Below are 24,221 nucleotides of genomic sequence, written 5' to 3'. Positions count from 1 at the left end.
AGGGAGTACTTACAGGGGAATGGCCTGATTTCAGGAATTTACTTTAAAATATTTTGACCAAATTAAAAAAAAAAAGTGAAATAAAGGAAAGAGAAAAAAACCAGCCAAATCTGGATATTTATTAAACCTGGGTAATCTGTGCATAGAGGTTCACTTTACTATATCTGGTGTGCTTTTATTTAAAATTAACATATTCAGCTTTTTAATTTTCCTTATCCTTAGAATTAACTTGAACTTTATTAAATTATATCTTAAGTTTCTTCTCCCTCCGACTAAAGGATTTTTTTTGTTGCGCTCTTTCTGCATGGCATCAAAACAAATTGAAATGAAACCGATCTTACAAAGTACCCCAAGACGACTATGGAAGGGACAGGAACCCACTCGTGCATGTGGCTCTGGCAGGCCTTGCCCTTCTCCCCATTCCCTCTGCCCTGCTAAAAAAAACCCTTAGATCACACTCCTGAAGCTAGCCCTTATTTGGTCTGGTTCCTTATATGGTCACCTCCTCCTCCTGGGGCTGACTACCAAAGTCCCCTTTGGCTCACCTAATTAACACGCCCAATTAAAATGAAGCACCTCATCCTAACACAGAATTAACCTTTATAATCCACCATTTCCCTGTGGGCCATGTCTGTGTCCTCTCCATCAGGAGCAGTCCTTTGTCCCTCTGGGGCCAACACCCCGTCCCCTCTCCCTCATCTCCCTCCCCTGCGCCCTATCCCCTGGCTCTCTTGCCACCACGTCCCAGCCCATTCTAACACAGACCTTCCCAGACACCTGCAAGGTCATTTGCCCTGTCTCCTGCCTGAGTTAGAAAGCAGACACTTTTAATGTTCCTGCCCCACCTAACGAAGGCTCTCTCTGTGAAAGCAGGTGTTTGGGTGTGGTCTGTGCCTAACCTGGGGTCCGAGACAAAGCCCCCACTGTGTGGGGGGGTCGCCTTCAACTACTGTGGATGCTAGCATTCACTCTTTGATAGTCCTCTTGGTACATGGTTTCGGGAATGGTCTGAGGGATCAAAAAAACACTGGTTAGCAGGGTGGGCGGCCTGGAGCACTAGGTAGGTAATGAGAAATTCCCACCCCTTTGCTTTCTTGGGTCACTTACCATGAAGGAAACCAGCAGCCACATTGTGAAGACCCTCAAACGTCTATGGAGAGATCTATGTGGCATGGATCTGAGGCCTCCCGCCAACAAAGAATAAGGTGTTTGGGAAACAGAACTTCCTGTCCCAGTCAAGCCTCTGATGACAGACCACAGCAGCACCAGCATCTTGATTATAACATCACAGGAAGTACAAAGCCAGAACAGCCCGACTAAGCTGCTCTGTACCAGCCATCAGAGAAAACCAGTAGGCGGGCGGTATGTACCGGCTATAGACACTGTGGGGTTTGAAGTCTGAAGTCCATAGGGCAGGTGATCAAAAATGAAAAGACCTCACACAGCTGAACCCCAACAAGCAGAGACCGGCGCCATCGCTCACAGATCATCAAGGAAGGCATAAGCCAAGCAGCTATAACTTCAAGTGACCCCACAAAGATATCGGGTCACTCTCCCTAATTGATGGTAATGCCCTATTGCTGAAGACACAACTTAACTTATTGTAGGGGGGCCCAAAACAGCTCGACCACACAGCTGCCATGACAGGCTTAGAGGCCCAGACACAGCTTCTGTGACAGGCTTACTGGCAGGTAACCCTCGGATCTAAGAAAAGCCATAAGCTGACCCCACCCAGGGAGGGCCTGCATCTAAGGGGAAATACCTGACATTCCCAGTACCCCTGACAAATCTCAGCCAATCAGAGTCTTGAACCCTAGAAATCCTGTTACCCCAGCCTCTGCTATGATGAAAACCCCTATCCTGCCCAGGCTCGGGGCTCTCTGCTCACTACCGCTGCGTCCGTCAGTCAGAGAAACCAGGCTCCGAGCTTGAAATAAAGGCTCTTTGCTTTTATCTATGGGATTTGGTCTCTGTGGTGGTCTTCTGGGGGTCCCCGTGATCTGGGCATAACGCTTATGTCATCGAACACAGAGAACCCCAGCTGGTGCCCACCTAGGAGTTTCACCTCTCCTGACTAGCGTTCACACTGTTGTAAAGTACTCTGCAAAGTGCTGGAGAGAAAAGTAATCATCAGTCTCACTCAGCTCCACATCCTGTCTATACAGCAACAACAGAAACCTGTCTATAAGACACACAGGTGCAATACCGGCCCAATGTTATGGGCGTAACCAGCCACTTTTTGATTGGATTTAAGGCTGATCATGACAAGGAACCCATGCATGACACTGATAAAGTGGCCAAAGAGATGGGCCGAGAGAAATGCCTACTCCTATTATTCTGCTAAAGGAACGTAGGCATAGAATGGCTGTTAGTGACACTTCTGCAACCACAGATCATCTCCTCACTCAAACCTCACCAGAAAATCATCTTCTCGCGGTAAATGAGAATTAACACAAAAAAAAAATAAAAATAAAACCACATCTGGACAATGTACAGAGAGTGAGAGACTTTGGGGCACTCAGTCCTAAATGGGGCGTCTTCCTCAAACCCCTCCTCTTGAGGCTCAGGGATCTATGTGGAAGAGGGGGCAGGAAGTTCATAAAAGCCAGAGGCAGTGGGTGATTTTAGGGAAAGGACGTTTTCCAGACAGAACAGGACTGATGCACATACAACTCATGGAGACTGTGAACACACACAGGACCTAAACAGGTTCAAACTGGACCAAACCAGCACTGAGAAGGGGAAGTGGACACAAAGTCCCTAAGCAAGAAGCTATTTGCGGTTGATACCTTCAGGGAAAGGGAGTAACTGTTCTCTCCATCTGAGTGTCTCTGGGTGTATCAACGGAGTGTCCCTGGGTGTATCAACGGAGTGTCTCTGGGTGTATCAACCGAGTGTCTCTGGGTGTATCACCCACACTCCGGGGCAGGCCCCGTGCCCAAGAGTAATTGAGAAACACCAAATGGATTCCACGTTTCTTTGTATGTGGGGTTTGTTGTTTCATTTTGGTTTGTTCTGGTATTTTTTTTTTTGTCTGACTGGTGTCTTGTTTGTTTTGATATTCATTTTGTTTGTTTGTTTTGGTTTTTTGAGGGGAGAGAAGGAAAGAAAGCCTATGAAGCTAGGTGGGCAGGAAGGTGGGGAGGATCTGGGAAGAGCTTGGGGAGGGGGAAACATGACCAAAATACATTTTATGAAAAAAATTTAATTAGAAAGAAGGAAGGAAGGAAGGAAGGAAGGAAGGAAGGAAGGAAGGAAGGAAGAAAGAAAGAAAGAAAGAAAGAAAGAAAGAAAGAAAGAAAGAAAGAAAGAAAGAAAGAAAGAAAGAAAGAAAGAAAGAAAGAATATGGAGACACAATGTTCAATTATTGTCTGCCAGGTCATAAACCGTTATTCTCACTAGCATAACCCAGGAAACCAAGGCCCTAAGACAATAATTCAATCCATGGTCATGTGCTAAGCAGGGAGCCTGACACCATTTCTACTTCTAACCCTACATCATCCATGGAACCTGCTCCTCATCATGTTGGCACTCTGGTTAGACAGACAGAAACAAGATCACCTATGGAACAGAACATAATAATCGGAAAGTGGGGATGGACAGGCAGCAAACAGGACCAGGAGACCATCTACGTAAGGAGCCAAGTGTTTATTGTCTGCAAACATAGGTTTGCAGAAAACATGCCGCTTTCCATGTCTTTTTAACTGGTATGTAAACTAATCTTATTTATATTGTTTTCAAAATAAAGACAAGCAATACCATCTTAAAATTTTTGTGAGGGGTCAAGAAGCACCTTTGATTTTATAAAAGGAATAGGGTCCAGCTCTGAGTATTTGTGCAGCTGACTCAGAGAGGCTGAGATTTGGTCAGTCAGCTGTTACAATATTCCCCCAACCTTCTTCGAGAAAACGTCCCTTCCAAACAACTCACAAAGCACCACAGGAAGGGCGAGGTTGGTCCAGGGATCATCTTATCCAGAAGTTTGATTTCCTGTGATAGGCTGTGATTTGAACTCAATTGGTTCATTCACTTTTTGTTGTGTTTTTGATAGAGACAGGGTCTCACTAGGTGGCCAACACTAGTCCCGACTCAAGATCCTCCTCAACCTCCAAGTGTTGGAACCACAGACATGCAGCACCACCTGCAACAGAAACACTGTTTTAATCTCCTTAGGAATTCATCATTTCCCATAATGGCTTAATAGCAATATCAAATCACCCTTCCACCAGCAAGGGACTCAGTTCCCTCCTTCTCCAGATACTTGTCTTTTTAATATGAGCTGAAATCACAAAGTGATGTTAAACTTCTCTGATGGTTAGCGATATTGAACACTTTCCCACACCTGTTGGCCTCTTTTATTTGATACAGGGTCTCATGGATCCCAGGTTGGCCTCAAATTGAACACATAGCCGAGGCTGATTTTGAGCTTCTGATCTTCCCGCCGCTACCTCCCTAATTCTGGCATTGTAGGTGTGTACCACCATACCACCCTGTGTATGTTTTTATGCAATACTGGAAATCAAAACCAGGCTTTGCGCATGCTAGGCAAGCACTCTATGACTCATGAACCATATCCCAAGTCCTCTCTTGGCCATTTTTGCTGTGGGATGGTCCTTCTGTACACTGTGAATATGTGTTGCTCTCATTGATTGATAATAAAGCTGTTTGACCAATTATGAGGCAGAATAAGGTTGGACGGTACAATCACACTGAAGACGGAGATGAAGAGGGGCAGAGTCGGGGCAGACACTGCGAGCACCTCAAGGAGCAAGATGCGAAGGAACCAGTAAAAGCCACAGGCCATGTGGCAATACGTAGATTAATAGAACTAGATTAATTTAAATGTAAGAGCTCGTCAGTAAAAAGCCTGAGCTATCAGCCAAGCATTTATAATTAATATAAGCCTCTGTGTGGTAATTTGGGAAGCGATTGCCTTGTATAATCAGGCAGATGGGACAGAAAGTTCTGCTTCTGTTTACATATTTTTATATCTTCCTTAGAGAGTATCTGTTCAGGTGAAGTGATAATTTTTGAAGACTGTCTATGACAGAAGCTCCACAAGGAAATCTTTTGGGATAGAGTTGCAAGAGCCAACCACAGCCCCAGAAAGGAACTCACCAGGGGCTATCTTCTTTCCTCATGGGTCAAATGGCATGAAGATTTAATCACTGGACTCATTCCACTTTCACTCACAACACTCTTCAGAGGCATGGTGTTGACAAAGTCTGAGTGGCACATGTAAGTCAGAGACAATTTATACTACACCATTTATGTCACAATGCCTCTTCGTATGGCCTATCTCATTTCAAGCCCTTGGCCTCATCAACAATATCAGGCATGGGTTCCATCTCATGGAGCAGACCTTAAATCCAAGCAAAAAGTGGCTGGTCACTCCCATAACATCCGTGCCACTATGACACTAGTGGGTACATCCTGCTGGCCTGTCATCATTATAGCTCACAGAGTTGTAAAATTGGGTGAGACTGTTGGTGTGTTCTCCTCTAACAACATGGACAGCACCTTCTAGTACTACAGAGGCTAGCTGGCAGGGGTGAAGCTTCCAGCTGAGCATCAGCTGGATTTCTCCATGTTCTTCCATAAATATGTGGTGTCTTCAGCAATAGGTGCTATGGGATGGTCTGTATGTCAAATTGCTCTGATTGGTCAATAAATAAAACACTGATTAGCCAGTGGCCAGGCAGGAAGTAGGTGGGACAAGGAGAGAGGAGAATTCTGGGAAGCAGAAGGCTGAGGCAGGGAGAAACTGCTAGCCACCACCATGACAAGCCGCATGTGAAGACACCAGTAAGCCACCAGCCACGTGGCAAGGTATAGATTTATGGAAGTGGATTAATTTAAGCTATAAGAACAGTTAGCAAGAAGCCTGCCACGGCCATACAGTTTGTAAGCAATATAAGTCTCTGTGTTTACTTGGTTGGGTCTGAGTGGCTGTGGGACTGGCGGGTGACAAAGACTTGTCCTGACTGTGGGCAAAGCAGGAAAACTCTATCTACAAATAGGGCCTTACCATCAAGTTATAGAGCATAACTAATAGAATGGGCAGTAGTAGCCTATAGTGTTTAAGGATCTATGGGACCCCTTTGGTCAACAATTCAAAAAGATGTAACCCATTCCTGGTACTAGGTATTTTATTTGATAGAATATGATATCAAGTTAAGGTTTCTTTCTCCCTGGTTACATAGTGACTTGATTTAAATTCCTTTTATTTTATATATGTGTGTATATATATAGATATATATATATGTGTGTGTATGTGTGTGTGTATTTGTATATAATATATATTTATTTATGATATATTTATATGTGTATATATTATATATTTATTTATGATATATATTTATATGTGTATATATATTTATGTATGTGTATATATATATATATATTTATGAAGCTTCTACATTTGTAGGTTTCCCTATGGCTTTTCAAAAGAAAACCTACTACTATTATTCTGCTACATGAACATAGCAATAAAATGACTACAAATAACATGTTGCTATACTCATCAACCAGTGCCTTACTCAACCCTCAACAAAGAGACATCTTACTGTAGATAGCAGTTAACACAGAGACCCACAACTGGATAACAGGCAGAGAGGGAGAAACTTGGGAATGCTCAGCATGAGTGGGATATCTTTATCACACCCTTCATCTCAAGGTTCAAGTCAGAGAAGGCAGAAAGATTGTAAGAGCCAGGGGTGACGCACGATTTTGAGGAAAGGACGTTTTTTTCAAACACAACAGGGCTGGTACAAATATGAACACAAAGAGACTGTAACAGCATGCACAAGACCAGCGTAAGCTCAAGACAAACAAATCTGAGCATGAAAGAGAAACAATAGATACAAAGTCCCACCTTGTTGAGGTTTGAATAAAAATGGCCCCATAGGCTTCTAGATTTGAATACTTGGTCATTAAGGGGTGGCAGCAGCGCTACTTGACAGGGATTGGTAGGTGTGGCCTTGCTGGAGGAAGTGTGTCACTGGGGGTGGGCTTTGAGGGTTCAAATGCTCAAACCAGGCCCAGTGTCTCTCTCTTCCTGCTGCCCGATGATCTGGATACAGAACTCCCAGCTACCTCTCCAGCACCATGTCTGCCTGCATACTGCCATGCTTCCCACTATGCTTACAATGGACTAAACCTCTGAACCTGTAAGCAAGCCCAAGTAAATACTTTCCTTAATAAGAGTTGCCACAGTCAGCTGGGTGGCGGTGGTGCACGCCTTTAATCCCAGAGGAGGCAGAGGAAGTTGGATCTATGAATTCAAAGCCAGCCTGGTCTACAGAATGAGTTCCAGAACAGCCGAGGCTACCCAGAGAAACTCTGTCTCAAAAAAAAAAAAAAAAAGAGTTGCTGTGATCATGGTGTCTCTTCACAGTTACACAACACCCCTAACCTAGAAGCTATGTGCAACTGATACTTGCTGGGAAGGGAAAGCCAATTTTCTCCAACAGAGAGACACTGGTGTATCAACCACACTCCAGGGCAGGCCCCAAGCTCAGGAGTGGGTGACTAACACAAATCAGACTCCATGGTTGGGGGTAGCTTTTTTTTTTTTCTTGTTTATGTTCTAGGCTTTGAATGTTCTGTTTTGTTTTTAGAGAGAGAGAGACAGAATATGAAGTTGGCTGAGTTGAAAGGAAGATCTGAGAGGAGTTGGCAGATAGGAAAAAATATGATAAAAATATTCTCTATGAAATTCTCAGAGAATAAAAAGACTTTAAAAAAAAAAATGTGGAGAGCCCATTAGGCACTGGTTGGAATCCTGTGACTCGAACTCCAGATGACATTTGTGTAAATTGTTTCGTTTCGGTCTGGTTTGTTTGTGGTGCTTTCTATCAAACCCAGGGCCTCATGCACAACAGGTCAGTGTTCTATCATGGACCTCATCTGTGGAGAAGTAGCAGGCTACCCCAACACTTGAGTTGGAGGCAGTTTTGAGCCCCCAGAGTCGGGTACTGAGAGCTCAGGACCATCTGGACCCATCTCTCTCGCCGGCGTTTGCTCTTTTTAAAGACCCACTTGGCAGACTTTTACAAGCACAGCTCAAATTAGGCAGGATCGCAGAGTCAATGTCTCCTCCTACTTCTCCTCCTCCTCGTTTTTTAAATGTGCCTTTTCGTTTTCCTGGTGAGGAACATTCGGGAACAATACTTATGCATCTAACCCAAGGGTTTAAAAAAGTAGCTGGGGTATATACATTTCACTTTTTTTTAAAAAAAAAAAAAGCACTTTAGGCCAATGCTCAGCACATTAAAAGACGCCTCTGGTAACTGAAAAGGGACAAAATTCAGCATTTTTAACTTAAGAGCCTGCAAAAGTTCTAAAGGTTTCCGAATCTCCACCCGAGGACACTTTCTCTCTGGTAGCTTGGAGCCAGAGGAGCAGAGGAGGTGGGTGGGTAATTGGGCAGCAACCAGCTCTTTCCTCAGTTGGCAGCCTTTTATTTATTTATTTATTTATTTATTTATTTTTTTTTTTTTTTTTTTTTTTTTTTTTTTTTTTTTTTGGTTTTTTCGAGACAGGGTTTCTCCGCATAGCTTTGCGCCTTTCCTGGAGCTCACTTGGTAGCCCAGGCTGGCCTCGAACTCACAGAGATCCGCCTGGCTCTGCCTCCCAAGTGCTGGGATTAAAGGCGTGCGCCACCACCGCCCGGCTCAGTTGGCAGCCTTTTAAAGTTTGTGAAATCCAAACGGCGGCGGCCGGCGGTCAGCCTCTGGCTTCCTCTGCCCCTCCTCTGTCTGTCACAGACTACCGACTCTGTTTTGACCAGCTTTTAAAAAAAACAAAACAAAACCAACTGTCAGCAGCCTGTGTCAGGAAAAATACCACGCAAATCGCCAAAACAGAAAAGGCCAGATTCTTAATGGGACAGGACAGGTGCCAGGATTTGTGTTTCCGCCTAATGGGACATCATCTTGTCAGGGAGCCCTACAGTAGGACCGTTGTTCTTCCCATGAGAGACTAGAACAGGAGAGTCCTTCTGTTTGAGCAGCAGGCAACTAAAGAGATTCCAATCTGCAGCCTCGCACAGCTCCAGGCTGGGAAAGGCAGAGCCCTGGTGCTGCACACGCCAGCCAGGAATTCTCCAGTTCATAAGAACTAGCAACGGGCTTTGTACGAGGCCATTTTGGAAGGAGCAAATCGCCGTAGCAACAGTGAAAGAAAAAACCTGGCATTTAAAACATTGAGTCTCAACTCCGGCCACACATTAGAATTACCTGTGGAGATTTTTAGGAGGAGAAAGGACTGGGTCCCACCTTCGGGGACTTTGTTTTGTTCTGGGGTTTGTTTTTTTAACTCCCACAGGGAGTCTGATGCAGCAGAGACTGGAAAAAGCTGGTGTGGAGCATGGAGAAAGTCCATAAACGGAGGCCTCAAAGCGGGCCTCTGTAGAAAAGCCTGCCCAGGTGAAGACCTGCAGACCAGGAACCATACCAGCCAAGGAGGCCAGATTTGCAATGCCCTGTGATCGCTCCATGCCCAGGAATGTGGTTTCTGTATCAAGACCCTAGGCTGTAAACAGTTTGTGATATGTTTGATGTAAGTTAATTGCTCAATAGAGTGTTCCAAATGAGCCAAAGCCAGCCTAGCTCTCTCTACTCAGAATGCAGTCTGTCTCAGTCAGCATTCTACTGCTGTGAAGAGACATCATGACCACAGCAACTCTACTTATTTTATTTTATGTGTATTAGTGTATGGGTTTTAGGTCTCCTGGAACTAGAGTTACAGACAGTTGTGAGATGCCATGTGGGTGCTGGGAATTGAACCCAGGTCCTCTAGAAGAGCAGTCAGTGCTCTTAATGCTGAGCCATCTCTCCAGCCCCACAACAACTCTTAGTTTTGGTGTTTTGTTTTGTTTTTCGAGACAGGGTTTCTCTGTGTAGTTTTGGTGACTGTCCTGGATCTCGCTCATGTAGACCAGGCTGGCCTCGAACTCACAGAGATCCGCCTGCCTCTGCCTCCCGAGTGCTGGGATTAAAGGTGTGCGCCACCAAAGCCTGGCAACAACTCTTATAAATGAAACATTTAACTGGGCTGGCTTACAGTTTCAGAGGTTCAGTCCATTGTCATCAAGGCAGGAAGCATGGCAGCATGCAGGCAGACACGGTGCTGGAGAGGCAGCTGAGAGTTCTACATCCGGATCGGCAGGCAGCAGGAAGAGAGAGACACTGGGCCTGGCTTGAGCATTTGAAACCTCAAAGCTCGCCCCAGTAACACGCTTCCTCCAGCAAGGCCACACCTACTCCAACTCCATGTACCCTAACCATTTCAAATAGTGCCACTCCCTATGAGCCTATGGGGGCCATTTTCATCCAAACCACCATACAGTCCTTATATCAGAAGCAACTGCATTGCCCAGGTGTGGTGATATTCTAATTGTACTGAAATGTGATTTTAATTGTATGTTAATAAATAAAGTTGCCTAGGGGTCAGAGCTATTAGAGCCATAGCAAGAGTGTGGCAGTGGTGGCACACGCCTTTAATCCCAACACTTGGTAGAAGAGCTAGGTAGATCTCTGTGTATTCAGGGATACAGCCAGCATTGGAGACACATGCCTTTAAGACTTGGGGGCTGTATATACAGACAGTGAGGAGGCAGTCACGTGTTTGGGTTTACAACCAATGAGAAAGCAGAACAAAAGACTATGAAAAGACAGACACACAGGAAGTAGCTCTTTTTTTTTCGGAGAGCTAGGAGCACCGCAGGAGGAAGATTAAGGTTTTAGCTCTGAGCTCTGACCTCTCGGCTTTCTCTTTTGCATTGGTTCTATGTTTCTTATTTAATAAGACGGTTGGTTACATCTACACCCAGGAGCTTGTTCGAGATACTGGGCCTCCAACCCAGGCTTGGTTGCTCTCCGTAAACTGATGGTAAAGCCCTATTTCTGAAGACAACACCTACACAACTCATTGAACATGGAGAAGTCAAGCTGGTGTCTACATAGAGCCTTCATCCAGACTAACTAGTAGTGTTCATGATATGGGAAGGTACTCTGCACGACCAGAGAAAGGTAAACACAAGTCCAGCTACAAAACCTTTGGCCTACAATGGTGACCTCCCAGCATGGCACAAAATTTATGGAAGTAACCAATTACTCTCTGACTGGATTTAAGGCCTGCTTCATGAGCTGGAACCCATACCTGTCACTACTCAGGTGGCCAAGAAAGAACCTGAGACTAGATAGGCCATGAGCGTAGGGAAAAACCAAATACTACTGTTCCACAAAAGAATGGAGCAATAAGCGACTCCTAACAACACTCCGCTATACTCATAGATCAATGCCTTGCTCAGCCATCATCAGAGAAGCTTCCTTCTGCAGTAGATGGGAACAAACACAGAGACCCACAGCCACACAGTGTGCAGGGAGTTAAAGACCTTGGAACACTCAAGTCAAAAAAAAAAAAAAAGGAACGTCTCCATCAAATCCCTCCCAAGAGGAGGCAGAAAGATTGTAAGAACCAGAGGGATTGGAGGACACCAAGAAAACAAGGTCTTCTAAACACAGCAGGACCCACAAACATATGAACTCACAGAGACTGTGGAGCATGCATAGGACCTGCATGGGCCTGGGCCAGATGGGGTGCCTGAGCCGAGAAGGGAAGCGGACACAATCCCACCTCCCTAACCCAGAAACTATCTCAAATTGTAACAGCTCACAAATTAAAAATTTTATTCTCCAACAGAGTCTCACTGGGTATACAAACCACTCTTAAGAGCAAACCCCATGCCCAGCAGTAGATGGCCAACACAAAATGAACTCAATGGCATTTTTGGAGATTGTTTTGTAATGCTTTGTCAGGGTCTTTTGTCGATGTTGTTGTTGCTGCTGCTGGTGGTGGTGGTGTGTGTGTGTGTGTGTGTGTGTGTGTGTGTGTGTGTGTATGTATGTGTGTAAAACCTTATAGGTCCTTTGTATGCATTATAGTTTCTGGCTTTGTGTTTTTATGGGGTTTCTGTGAGTGAGAATGTGTGTGTCTCTACACATTCTTGTGCTTTTCCTCAGCTTTTTTTTTTCCTATTTGTTTTGTCCTATTTGGGGTTTTTTGTTTGTTTTTTAGTTGCTCATTTTCCAACGAGAGAGGATGTGGACTTGGGTGGGTAGGGAGACAGGGAAGGTCTAGAAGGAGTTGGGGGAGGGGAAAACATGATCAGACTATACTGCATGAGAAAAATCTATAAAAAACCTATTTAAATTATCTTAGAAAAGAAACACTACGGGCGGTGGTGGCGCACGCCTTTAATCCCAGCACTCGGGAGGCAGAGGCAGGCGGATCTTTGTGAGTTCGAGGCCAGCCTGGGCTACCAAGTGAGTTCCAGGAAAGGCGCAAAGCTACACAGAGAAACCCTGTCTCGAAAAACCAAAAAAAAAGAAAAAAAAAAAAAAAAAGAAACACTAGACCTCAACTCCATCCCAGACCTGTGGAATCAGGCTTGGCATGTTTGGGGGTTTTGGTTGGTTTTGTTTTGTTGTTTGGTTTTAGAAAGAAGAAAGATTTGTTTTGGTTCACAGATCCAGAAGTCTCCGTCCATGGTCATCTGGCCCTGTGGCTTTGGGTCTCTGCAATCGCAGGGCATCATGGTGGGAACTAGGGTGGGGAAACTTTGGTCTCACAGGAGCTGGAAAGCAAAACTGGAAGACTTGAAGGCCAAGTCCCAACATCTGCAGCAAAGGCCTGTCCCCAGCGACCTAACTTCTGTCCACCAGGCTCCACCTCTTTTTTTTTTTTTTTTTTTTTTTTTTGCTTGTTTGTTTGTTTTTCGAGACAGGGTTTCTCTGTGTAGATTTGCACCTTTCCTGGAACTCGCTTTGTAGACCAGGCTGGCCTCCAACTCACAGAGATCCTCCTGCCTCTGCCTCCTGAGTGCTGGGATTAAAGGCGTCCGCCGCCCGGCTCTCCACCTCTTTTTTTTTATTAACATACAGAACTAGAGAGATGCTCAGTGGTTAAGAGCACTGGCTGCTCTTCCAGAGGACCTGGGCTAAATTCCCAGCCCCCACATAGCATTTCACAAGCATCTGTAACTCCGATTTCAGAGGACCTGAAGCTCTCCTCTGACCTCCACAGGTGCAGGCATGCGTGTGTTTTACGGACATACAAGCAGACAAAACACCCATACGTGTAAAGTAAACATTAACACATACAAAATGATATTTCATCGTTATATTTTAATACATGCATGTAATGTATTTTGGTCCTATTCACCACCCTTTATCCTCTCTCACCTCCCCAACTCCTCTTGATCCCTTTTATCTTTCCTAAATCCTTCTCCTACATCATGGCTTCTTTGTTTTAATCTGGATTCCAGACATGAGAGAAAACATGTGGCGCTTGTTCCTCTAAGCCCGGCTTATTTCATTTAACACAGCCATCTCTGGTTCTTTCCATTTTCCTGCCATGGACATGATTTTATGCTTTACGGCTGAAGAAAACTCCACTGTGTGTGTGTACTATATTATCTAAGTCCATCCACCCACGGACGGACACCCATGCTGCAGAATATACAAGATGCTCAATGAGAATAAGTCTTCCAGGTAAAGTTCAAGAAGCAATACTCTTGATGCTTGTGGAACAGTGAAGCCAGTGATTCTTCTAGAAACTTCTCTTCACGGGTTGGTAGGAAGGATAGGTGGAAGGGTGACTTTGTTAGCTGTGCTCCTCCTGGTCTGTTTCAGCTCAGTTTGCTAAAGGATAAGATACCGTGCATGGCTACATAGAGAAGGAGGGGAAAGCAAGAACAGTGTTTAGCCCATAGAGGAAAACAAATATAAGCACAAAAGAAAAATAAGCTTTTTCCTAGAGACTAGTGATAACCTCATCCTAAGGGGATTTCCTTCCAGAACCCAGAGACAAACCGTAGCATCCGAGACAAGGAAAGCAGAAATGCCTCGGAGTCTTCCCGGCATCCCACACTACCCTGGCATCACAGGACCACTGGGTACCACTGGGTTCAGAAGCACCCCACGTGGTAGCATTTTCAGGAAGGCGGCCACCACGGAAGTGATGATGACACTCCTTGTCAGCGGAAGCAGGATGAGAATTGTCCCTAAGCATAGGTCCGGGTGCACGGCAAACATCTGGCAGGTATCTGTGGAGCCACCGCCAAGGAAACTTCAGAAATCACTGGAAGGAGAGAGTTGGCAGGCCCCCGAGCAAAATGGAAAAGAGTCCTCAGAATAAGAGGAGCATACACCATCTCACCTTTTTACACACCGACAACACAGTGTGTCACTATATCTCAAAGGAAGTCCTCTTACTGCCCACCATAAAGTCCAGAGAGTTTCCAGGTACTGTATCCAGAGGTTCCGGGAGGGAGTAAGGCCCTTGTCTTCCATCCTCTCCAACTTATCCCCAGAACTCATCATTCTAAACACTGATAAGGAAAAGCAATCAAGCATTTATTCCGTCTTCGCCTACCAGCTGCCTACTCAGGTAACGACTGGGAGGATGCTCGCTAGAGGAAAATTCCAGCTAAGCAAGAGTGCTCCAGCATCAGCCTTACTGCTCCCAGTGAAGTAATGGAGTAGACCTCTCAGCCTGCAGACCAGAATCACCCTGGTCAATGGCTCCCACTCCTTGCCTGCAGACCAGAATCACCCTGGTCAATGGGTGCCACTCCTTGCCTGCAGACCAGAATCACCCTGGTCAATGGGTCCCACTCCTTGCCTACAGACCAGAATCACCCTGGTCAATGGGTGCCACTCCTTGCCTACAGACCAGAATCACCCTGGTCAATGGGTCCCACTCCAAGAGCATCCGGTCTGGTTCATCTGGAGGTGACCTGGTGAAGAACTAGAGATAGGGCTTAATAAAACATCCCCAGTAGACTAAAACAACCATGTTCAGCTCAGTATCAACACGTGGTTGATAATTAGTCTTGTTAATACCGCTCACTGTCATTTGCCTCCTTCTGACAGAACATTTATACTCAAGTTCCCTCAGTTATCTACTTCCGTCTATCCGCTCTTCTGAACGTATCTCTAGAACTTGGCAGGATCTGCCCAGTTGTTCGTTTGGGGACATACCATGACCACGTTTTGTAAGATGAGGTCTGTCATGGGACTCAGCAGTCGGCCAGGGTGCTGTCCTCATTCCTTCTGTTGCTGTGAGGAGATGGCTGACGAGAGTCACTTAAGGGAGAAAGGGCCCAGCTGGCCCCCAGTCTCCAGTTACAGTCCTCCAAGGCAGAAAGTCACAGCTGCGGGAGCGTGAGCGGCCTGGTCCCCGTCAGGAGCAGAAAGCCATTAAGGAATGCATGTGTACCCGTGTCAGATCACTTTCCTTTCCATTCAGCTGCGGACCCAGCCCGTGGAATGGTTCCGTAGAGTGGGCCTTCCCACCCTGACCTAATCTAAACAGTTCACCCTTGAGCCCCCCCCCCACAACGGCCCAGGTAATTCTACATTGTTCCAAGTCAGTAACTGAAACTAACCACCACAGACATCTGGTCATCGATCAGCAGGTAGTCCGCCATTGTTCCATCATCAATTCAAAGTGTGTTAAGGTTTCTACAGAATGGAGGTGCCCTCTGGGTCGCAAAGTAGCCTGGGACAGGCTGTTTTGATACACAGGCTCAATAGAGTCTCTCCTGCTTTGATAAATAAGCCCTTCTTAACTCATCAGTCATTCTGAAAGTACTGACAGGCAATCCAGAGGCAGCCTGCGAAGAAGCATCATTTACGGCACATAATATAACGCGAGCAGGGCTGGCATCCTTGCTGTTTCGTGATCTGATTTGCCTAAATACCTTTAATCTCTCAGGATCGGCACACGCTTCCAAACACCGGCATTTCTGTGTTAAATATTCAGTATCTTTAAAAGCATGTTTCCCACAGGGTAACTGATCCTGTCATATTATAGTCGATCTATGTAATAAGGTCCATATTCCCCTCCAGTGTAATAGTGAGTTATTTCACCAGTTAAGATGATTTCATTGCAAAGAAGAGGAGGAGGAGGAGGAAGAAAAGGAGGGGGAGGAGGGAGAGGAGGAGGAGGAGGCCGCCGCCCACCTAACTTGACAGGAAAGGAAGGCAACAAGCAGTGATCACTCACAGAGTGGAACCAAATGTGGTATCAACAGGCTCAGAGAGGCAGGAACTGAGGTGACCTCACTTGGCAGAGGCAGGACCTGAAGAACGTCACTTACCACTTCCAGCATACTACAGAAACAGTAGTGCCAGCTCCTTCCAGTCTGTGTGTGTGTGTGTGTGTGTACACATGTGCCGTGGCACACTTGTGGAGATCTGAGAACAACTGGCAAGAGTCAGTTCTCTCCTCCTACCACATGGGTACTAGGGATTGAACTTGGAATAACGGGCCTGGAGGCAAGGGCCTTTAGCTGCTAAGCCTTCTCACCAACCCTGACTGGGTCCTTACGTCACCCTGACAAACACTTCCCAGGCACGGGGCTCGGGTTAGAGGTCAGTAGGTCACTGACTGACGAGTTCTCTGAGGAGAAGCAAAAGGTGACAAGTATCTGGTACCTATATTTAAAAATGTAGGTAAAACTGAGTATGGGGGCACACACCTTTCATCACAGAGCCTGGTGGACAGAGGCAGGCGGATCTCTGAGTTTGAGGGCAGCCTGGTCTATAAAGAGAGTTCCAGGTTGACCAGGGATACATGGTGAGACTATAACTCAGAAAACCAAAACAAATAAGTAAATAAAAGACGAGCTGGATCTGAAATTTTCATTGCTCTGATACTGTTAGGGGTTTTATTCAACTGTCCATGGTGAAAACCTGGTAGAGTGTTCAACTAATTACCATAAAATTTCTAACCAATGTTCCAGAATTGCTTTAAAAAGACAAAAAACAAACAAAAAAACCCACAGTAATGGACACAGTCACAAAAGGGTAACAGATTCTCAAAACATTAGCTCTCTGCTGGCTGTCTCACAAAGACTTTTATTAGGCTCCAGAAGAAGAGCTACTTCTTAGACGTGAAGTTCCCTTTCCTCTTAAAACTGTCTTGCTGTAAGAAGACTATCTTCAGCTTAGAATGTTCAAATGACGAGTTACAGGGAAATGAACTCCTTACATGGAAGGCGGCAGGTCCCGAAGCCTCACAGAGTGGAATGAGACACCATGTTGAAGGACTGAACACGAAGCCCAGGCCTGAGATCTTAACGCTCCCGTTGACACCAGAAAGAACCCACTCTCAACTTTCTCATGATATCAAGCAAGTTGCTAGAACTTTTGTCTAGTCAAACTTAATCTCCATTTCCAAAAACCCCCACGGACTTTCAGACTGTGTAGTCCTTTGGTTCATTTTTTTACATTGCTAATGGGTTTCATCTTTAGACCAGACACGAGGCCAAAAAGTCTTTCTGGTTTTTAAAGTAAATGTTAGCCGGAAAAGAGACATAGCTCTCCCTTGACAAGAAGGCTCTGAAGTTCTCTCCTAACCAGTCAAATTCCCAGCACAGAACCAGAAAAATGAGAGTAAAATGGAACCCAGGTGTTAGACTAATTTTTAAGTTAGCCATAAATGAAAAGAGGAAAAATATTAATCCTTGATGCAAGTTGTTGTGTTATTATGGAGAATATCTTACTGAAGGAATGACCCTTCTTTGCTCAGAGACTAACTGTATAAATGGTAATGTGCTGGGCAAATGTAACTGTGTGTGTGTGTATGTGTGTGTCTGTCTGTCTGTCTGTCTGTCTGTGTCTTTGTGTCTGTGTGTGTATCTCTGTGTCTATGTGTGTGTGTCTGTGTCTGTGTGTGTCTGTGTGTCTTGTGTGTGTCTATGTATGTGTGTCTGTGTGTGTCTGTGTGTGTGTGTGTGTGTGTGTGTGTGTGTGTGTGTGTTGGGAGTGCGGGTAGAAGTGAGTGGCTCTGGCCGGAGGATGTCACTCTGATAGTTGATAATGGCAATGGAAGTACTTGTCTTAGATAATGAACGGGGATTTACCTCACATCTTCCTAGTCATGGCACAATCTCTCCAGCTCTGTTTACAGTAATCTGTGGGATTATTTGACAGCAAGGTGACATTTTGACTTTGGAACACCATTTTCTCATAGAAAGCGTAATTTCTCGTTGATACTGTGACTTGGAGTTAGACAGAGCTGGTATTTTAGGTTTTGGTAAACATCCAAATGTGCATCTATCTGTTGTGCGTGAACGTCTGGGTCCTGGGTGCAGCCCTTTGGGTGTTAATGCCTTGGTCATATGCAAATGGATGTATTCTGAAAGGTTTTAATTACCCATTATTTAAATAAGAAGTTTCCAATTTTTAAACACAGGAGAACGTGAGAAACTAAAACTACTATCTATGATGGATCAAAGCCTCACCGAAGGCAGACACTGCTTCAAGGAACATTATTCAGGTTATATTCTACCTAGACCCATTTAAACGAAAAATTCCTATTATGAAGGAATTTTATTATAGCGTAAAATGTAATCTGCTGGAAATGTGTATGAATTTTTATGAGTCTCGTTGTTTTATTTAAATTCACAGAGTTATCAGCCGTGTACCACACTGAGGATGTGAAAGAGGAAACCCCTTTGTATCGCTTCTGGGCCTTGCAGACTTCGGGAGGGAGGTTCTTGCCCTGGAGAGCGTGTGTATGGATGCACATGCTCACACATTCATATTTATCTGCATGCAGCTAGCTCTCAACTGCATGTCAAGTGGCAAAATTTCCACCCACACTGTAACTCAGAACCATCTCCTTTCTCCACAAAGTGTGTTCAGGAGAAATCAGCGGAATTCAACATTAAGCCAGACAAAACAAGTTTATGGAGAAATCTAAAGTAAATTATTTGTTATACATCAGCAAATGATTTTAAAACAAGGTGCTTAAAATTGTGGAAACCTTTTGTGATTTATGCGATACTTAAAATACACCCAAAAAAAAAAAACTGTGAAACTATACTGATCTAGTACATATTATGAACCCATCATTAGTCAAGAGCTGAAAGGAAGGAAGGAAGGAAGGAAGGAAGGAAGGAAGGAAGGAAGGAAGGAAGGAAGGAAGGAAGGAAGAGAAGGAGGGAGGGAGGGAGGGAGGGAGGGAGGGAGGGAGGGAGGGAGGGAGGGAGGGAGGGAGGAGCTCTCCTCTGGGTAGGACACTATCTGATTGTCCCAGATTACTAGAAAAGCTAACCCTCCCCAGACCCTTTGGTGGCATGCATATGATAACTATGTCATACAGTTTATGACCAATGTTTAATAAGATGATGCGGTGGTCAGCAGACCACAGTGTAGGAGCTGGATCTAGCCCAGCATTGACTTCTGTCCAGCTCACAAGGTGCACGTGTGGTTTTTTCCACATTTCTAATGGTTGGGGGAAGAGACATTTTATGACATGTGAAATTCAGGGTTCAGAGTCCACAAGTCAAGTGCTTTTGAGACACAGCTGTACTACTGATGGCTGCGGAGCCGACCAGTCCCGACAGAAACCTTACAAGCCACAAAAACGAAAGTACTCATCGGTTCCTAACAGAAAAAAAAAAACTAAGATAAGCGTGAGAAATCAGCACACTGTGCAGCATACGGCAGGGTTCTGTAAGGGATAGTTATGTATGTAAATATAGCCTTGATTTGTTTGTGTATGATTCATGAACTGAGCTTTTTGTCGTCGTCCTCCCCTCCCCGGGGGCGGCGGGGGGTGGGGGGGGTGAGGATCTTAAAATGTAATACAGAAACTCACCTCAACAGATCAACCCAGCCACTCTGAGTAGGCTACTGAACACAACAGACAGAAAGTCTATACATACACTAACAAGCATTAATTAGCTGGGTGGTGCTGGTGGCGCACGCCTTTAATCCCAGCACATGGGAGGCAGAGGCAGGTGGACTTCTGAATTTGAGGCCAGCCTGGTCTACAAAGTTCTAGGATAGCCAAAGCTACACTGAGAAATCCTGTCTCCAATAAATAAATAAATAAATAAGTAAATAAACCCAAAAAGAGGATTTATTAAACTCACAGGGTGTGGTCCAGGCAATTCAGCGATGAATGTCTCACAGTAGAGATCTAGTAACTGTCCAGTCCATGGGGCTGGCCGTCTCTGTAGTCCCAATCTGGTGCTGGAGTCCTAGAGGATTCTGGAGAGTTGCTGGTCCTCAGTCCACATTGGAATCTTGAAAGCATTGTATTTAATATCAGCCACAGTGACAGGATAGACAAACCAGTCGGAGTGAGGACAGGCAGGCACTAACAGTGTCCCTCCTTCGGTCCTTTCAGATGCCAACAGAAGGCATGGCCCAGATTTCGGGTGGGTCTTCTTACTTGAGATAATCTAATTAAGAAAATTCCTAATTGGAGTGTCCAGAATCTTGGGTTTCAGTTGATTCCGGTTGTAGTCAGGTTGACAACCAAGATTAGCTGCATAGTGAAACCTGATCAAAAGAATACATAAAACTCAGCCGGGCAGTGGTGGTGCACACCTTTAATCCCAGCACTCGGGAGGCAGAGCCAGGCGGATCTCTGTGAGTTCGAGGCCAGCCTGGTCTACAGAGCGAGATCCAGAAAAGGCACCAAAGCTACACAGAGAAACCCTGTCTCGGGAAAAAAAAAATTGTTGTTAAACCAGAAATGAACCCAGAAATATTCCACATTACCGTATTTCCCTTTATTCTTGAGAAGCCCAGATGTATACGATGAAGTCTATCAACCCCCCATTTCTCCCCTCCACCTCCCTCCATATCCCCCAGGATTCTCCCTCCAAACTTCAAGTCTTGTTCGTTTGCGTGTTTGTCTTATAACCCACTAAGTCCAGTTAGCGCTGCCCTCATGAGCACGGGTGCGGGCCATCCACTGGAGAATGGGAATCCTACCAGCGGCCGGCCACAGCCTCAAAAAAGAGTGCTGCTCCCTCCCTGCCTCCCCCGCCCCCAAAGCTACCAACTATCAACAGCTCCAGGGTGAGGAGTGGGGCTTGAGGATCATCTACCCCAACTATCCCATAATTTCCGCAAAAACAAATCAGTTTTAGCAAAGACACCAAGACTTCACTTGGGAAAGACTGTATTCTAAACAAGTGGTGTGAGGAAAACTGAGTGTCCACAGGCAAAAGGAGGACGTTGGGAGCTTAGTGGTATAACACACACTCAATATACACAAGCCCTAGGTTCCACATGCAACACACACACACACACACACACACACACACACACACACACACACCCCTAGAGAAATGGACATGCTGACTGCTAACTGCATAGATGAACCTTGGGGACTGTTAAGTAAAATAAGCTAGTAGCTAAATAGCAAATGCTGTACAGTTCCACTATGTGGTGTATCTAGTCAGGAACCATAGAGTGGATGGTGGTCGCCATAGGCTGGGGAGGAGAAGAAACAGGCACTGTGTATGATGGGTACAGAATGTTGGTGTTGCAACTTGAAAAGAGTTGGGGTGGGGCCAGTCACTCAACATTGAAATGCATTTAACACCAGTGTACGCTTGAAAATGGGTAATTCACCAGGCGTGGTGGCTCAGGCCTTTGATCCCAGCACTTGGGAGGCAGAGACAGGTAGATTTCTAATGAATTGGAGGCCAGCCTGGTCTATATAGTAAGTTCCAGGCCAGCCAAGAAACCTTGTTTCACCAAAAAAAAAAAAAAGAAAAGAAGAGAAAATGCAGTACATTTTATGTGTTGTTCTTTTCTCTTAAATACAAAAGAATACATGAATTGTTATCAAATTATTATCTTAAAAAAACAGAAGCCATGTGTGGTGATACACATTTCTAATCCCAGCACTCTGGAATCTAGGGCAGAAAGGATCACAAGTTCAAAGCCAGCACAGGCCACATAGTAAAGGATATCTCAAAAATATAACAATAACAGTAAAATGAAATTCAAATGCCTACTACTATCACAATTTAAAAAACAAGAAAAAAGTCCTATAATCATTTAAAAACAGTGGTTCCCCAACCTGTGGGTCATGACCCCTTTTATAAGGCTGTCTAAGACCATCAGAAAACACAGATATTTAAATTACAATTCATAACAGCAGCAAAATTACAGTTATGAAGTAGCAACAAACATAATTTCATGGCTGGGATTCACCACAGCATGAGGAACTGTAGTAAAGGGTTGGAGCTTTAGGAAGGTGAGAACCACCAACTTAAGAGGATGGGCAACCTTCCTAGGAAGTGTTTAATAGATTCCAGTTCCCACATGAAACACGAATCTCCGAGGAAAGTGGGGGTCCCACCAGCATCGCCCACCCAGATTTCCATTAGCTGAGGTTCAAACTTTACTATGATCAGCCAAATGGGGAATCCCTGAATAGTCGGTGTGAAATCCATCGTCCTATGTACCATTACACTGTGAACTCATCAAGCCTGAAGATATCGATGGTTTGAAAATCTTACCAAAAAAGGATTAAAAAATTATAAGAATTAGATTTAGTTACTAAATCAGTCACTTCTATGAATATATAATCACATTTCCCAGAAGAGAGAAGTTCAGATCCAAAACAAATCTGCTGTGGGATGTTCTGTATGGCAAATGTGTTGCTCTGATTGGTCAATAAATAAAACACTGATTGACCAGTGGCTAGGCAGGAAGTATAGGCAGAACCAACAGAGAGGAGAAAAGAAAGAACAGGAAGGCAGAAGGAGTCACTGCCAGCCACCGCCAGGACAAGCAGAATGTGAAAACGCCGGTAAGCCACAAGCCACATGGCAAGGTATAGATTTACGGAAATGGATTAATTTAAGCTATAAGAACAGTTAACAAAGAAGCCTGCCATGGCCATACAGTTTGAAAGCAATATATGTCTCTGTGTTTACTTGGTTGGGTCTGAGCGGCTGTGGGACTGGCGGGTGACAAAGCAGGAAAACTCTAGCTACACAAATCTTTACATCTAAAACAGCTGCTGTAATGTTCCAAATAATAACTTTCTATTACATAAAAATCGAGAGAGAAGTAACTGGTTTTTAGGATATTAAGAAAATGCTGATAATAAAGCATTATCAGAAAAAAGAAACATTTTTGCTACCATGGGCTTTGTTTTAGATCAATAAATTTGATAAAAAAAATTCATGTGTCCCTCTCTATTTATTTTAAAACAAGATAAAAAAAAAAATCTACCAGAGTAAAATGCCTCTGGTCTGTACATACTGCCTCAGAAAACAAAAACTCATTATAAAAGGATGACTTATTGTCCCCAGTTCATCCAAAAAACTCTTCCTGCTGCTTTTCCCAAATCTAAATGCAGTCTAGAAGACTTTCTTTGGAGAACCAGGGCAGGAGAAACTCCAAGAGTAGGAATCAAAGACGAAAGTCTCTAAGTCAGGAGCTGGGGTCCAGCTCCCCACACAGGATGGACCAAATGTCACACTGCTAAGTGCACACCCACAACTGGCCACTCACAAGCCCTGTTCCTCTGCCCCTTCCTGCCCCTGGAGTCACCGGCCAGGAAGCGTGCCGACCTGCCACTCTGCAGGGGCTCCTTGGCAAAACCTCAGCTTAAAGAAATGGATGCATATGTAAGAGAAGCATAAATAAAAAATAAAGAATAAAAAGAATGTGGCTCAGAAAAGAAAATATTGGGCGTGAGACAGTAGGGGGCAGAATTTTTTTTGTTTGTTTGTTTTTTCGAGTGTAGCTTTGCGCCTTTCCTGGAACTCACTTGGTAGTCCAGGCTGGCCTCGAACTCACAGAGATCCACCTGCCTCTGCCTCTGCCTCCCAAGTGCTGGGACTAAAGGTGTGTACCACCACCGCCCGGCAGGGGGCAGAATTTTGATCAAGGCACTTACTCTTCCCATTAGACCCACACACACACACCAAGGACAATATCGACTTTACACGCGCGTCTTGAGGAGCAAATGGGAGATACAGTTCAATCATAAAAATCATTATTTTTAAACAAGGTTTTAGTAGCAAGTTTCTAATTAATTCTAATTGCCTAATTAATCTCTGATTTTTTTTTTTTTCTGTCAACTCAACCTGAGGTTACATCTTGAACCACAAAAGGTCAACCGTGCAGGCTTGAGAAGACGGCTCAGAAGTCAAAGACGCTTGCTGTGTGGCAGGGGACCCAGGCTCGGATCCCAGTACCCACGACTGGCAGTTCACAACCACTTAGAGCCTCTGTGAGTGTGCACAATCAAGAGTGGGCACATACAAAAGAAAGTGTGTTTTCAATCTTAAAAAAATATATATCAATAAGTTCTACACACCTAACATGGGGAGAGGCGGTGCTGGAGAAAGTCTGGTCAGGACTTTCTCTTCCGATTTCTG

General features: G+C 44.8%; 1 protein-coding gene across 2 annotated transcripts in view; it reads right to left on the bottom strand.

Annotated features, from left to right (window-relative positions):
- Positions 1 to 3,764: 3,764 nt before the first annotated feature.
- Atp23 (ATP23 metallopeptidase and ATP synthase assembly factor homolog) overlaps positions 3,765 to 24,221 on the bottom strand; it is a 64,065-nt gene continuing 43,608 nt past the window's right edge. Inside the window, exon 6 of one of the 2 annotated variants that reach the window (XM_042263220.2) lies at positions 3,765 to 4,142. In XM_042263220.2, coding sequence (XP_042119154.1) covers positions 4,080 to 4,142 — 63 coding nt within the window. In that variant the 3' untranslated portion in view covers positions 3,765 to 4,079. Of the gene's footprint in view, positions 4,143 to 20,218; positions 20,368 to 24,221 lie in introns of those variants that run through there. The other variant, XM_076554142.1, reaches the window with a different exon arrangement.

The sequence above is a fragment of the Peromyscus maniculatus genome, chromosome 18, assembly GCF_049852395.1.
Source record: "Peromyscus maniculatus bairdii isolate BWxNUB_F1_BW_parent chromosome 18, HU_Pman_BW_mat_3.1, whole genome shotgun sequence".
Classification (NCBI taxonomy): Eukaryota; Metazoa; Chordata; class Mammalia; order Rodentia; family Cricetidae; genus Peromyscus; species Peromyscus maniculatus.
Note: the sequence above shows the minus strand (reverse complement) of the source record. Positions and strands in the feature narration are given on the sequence as shown.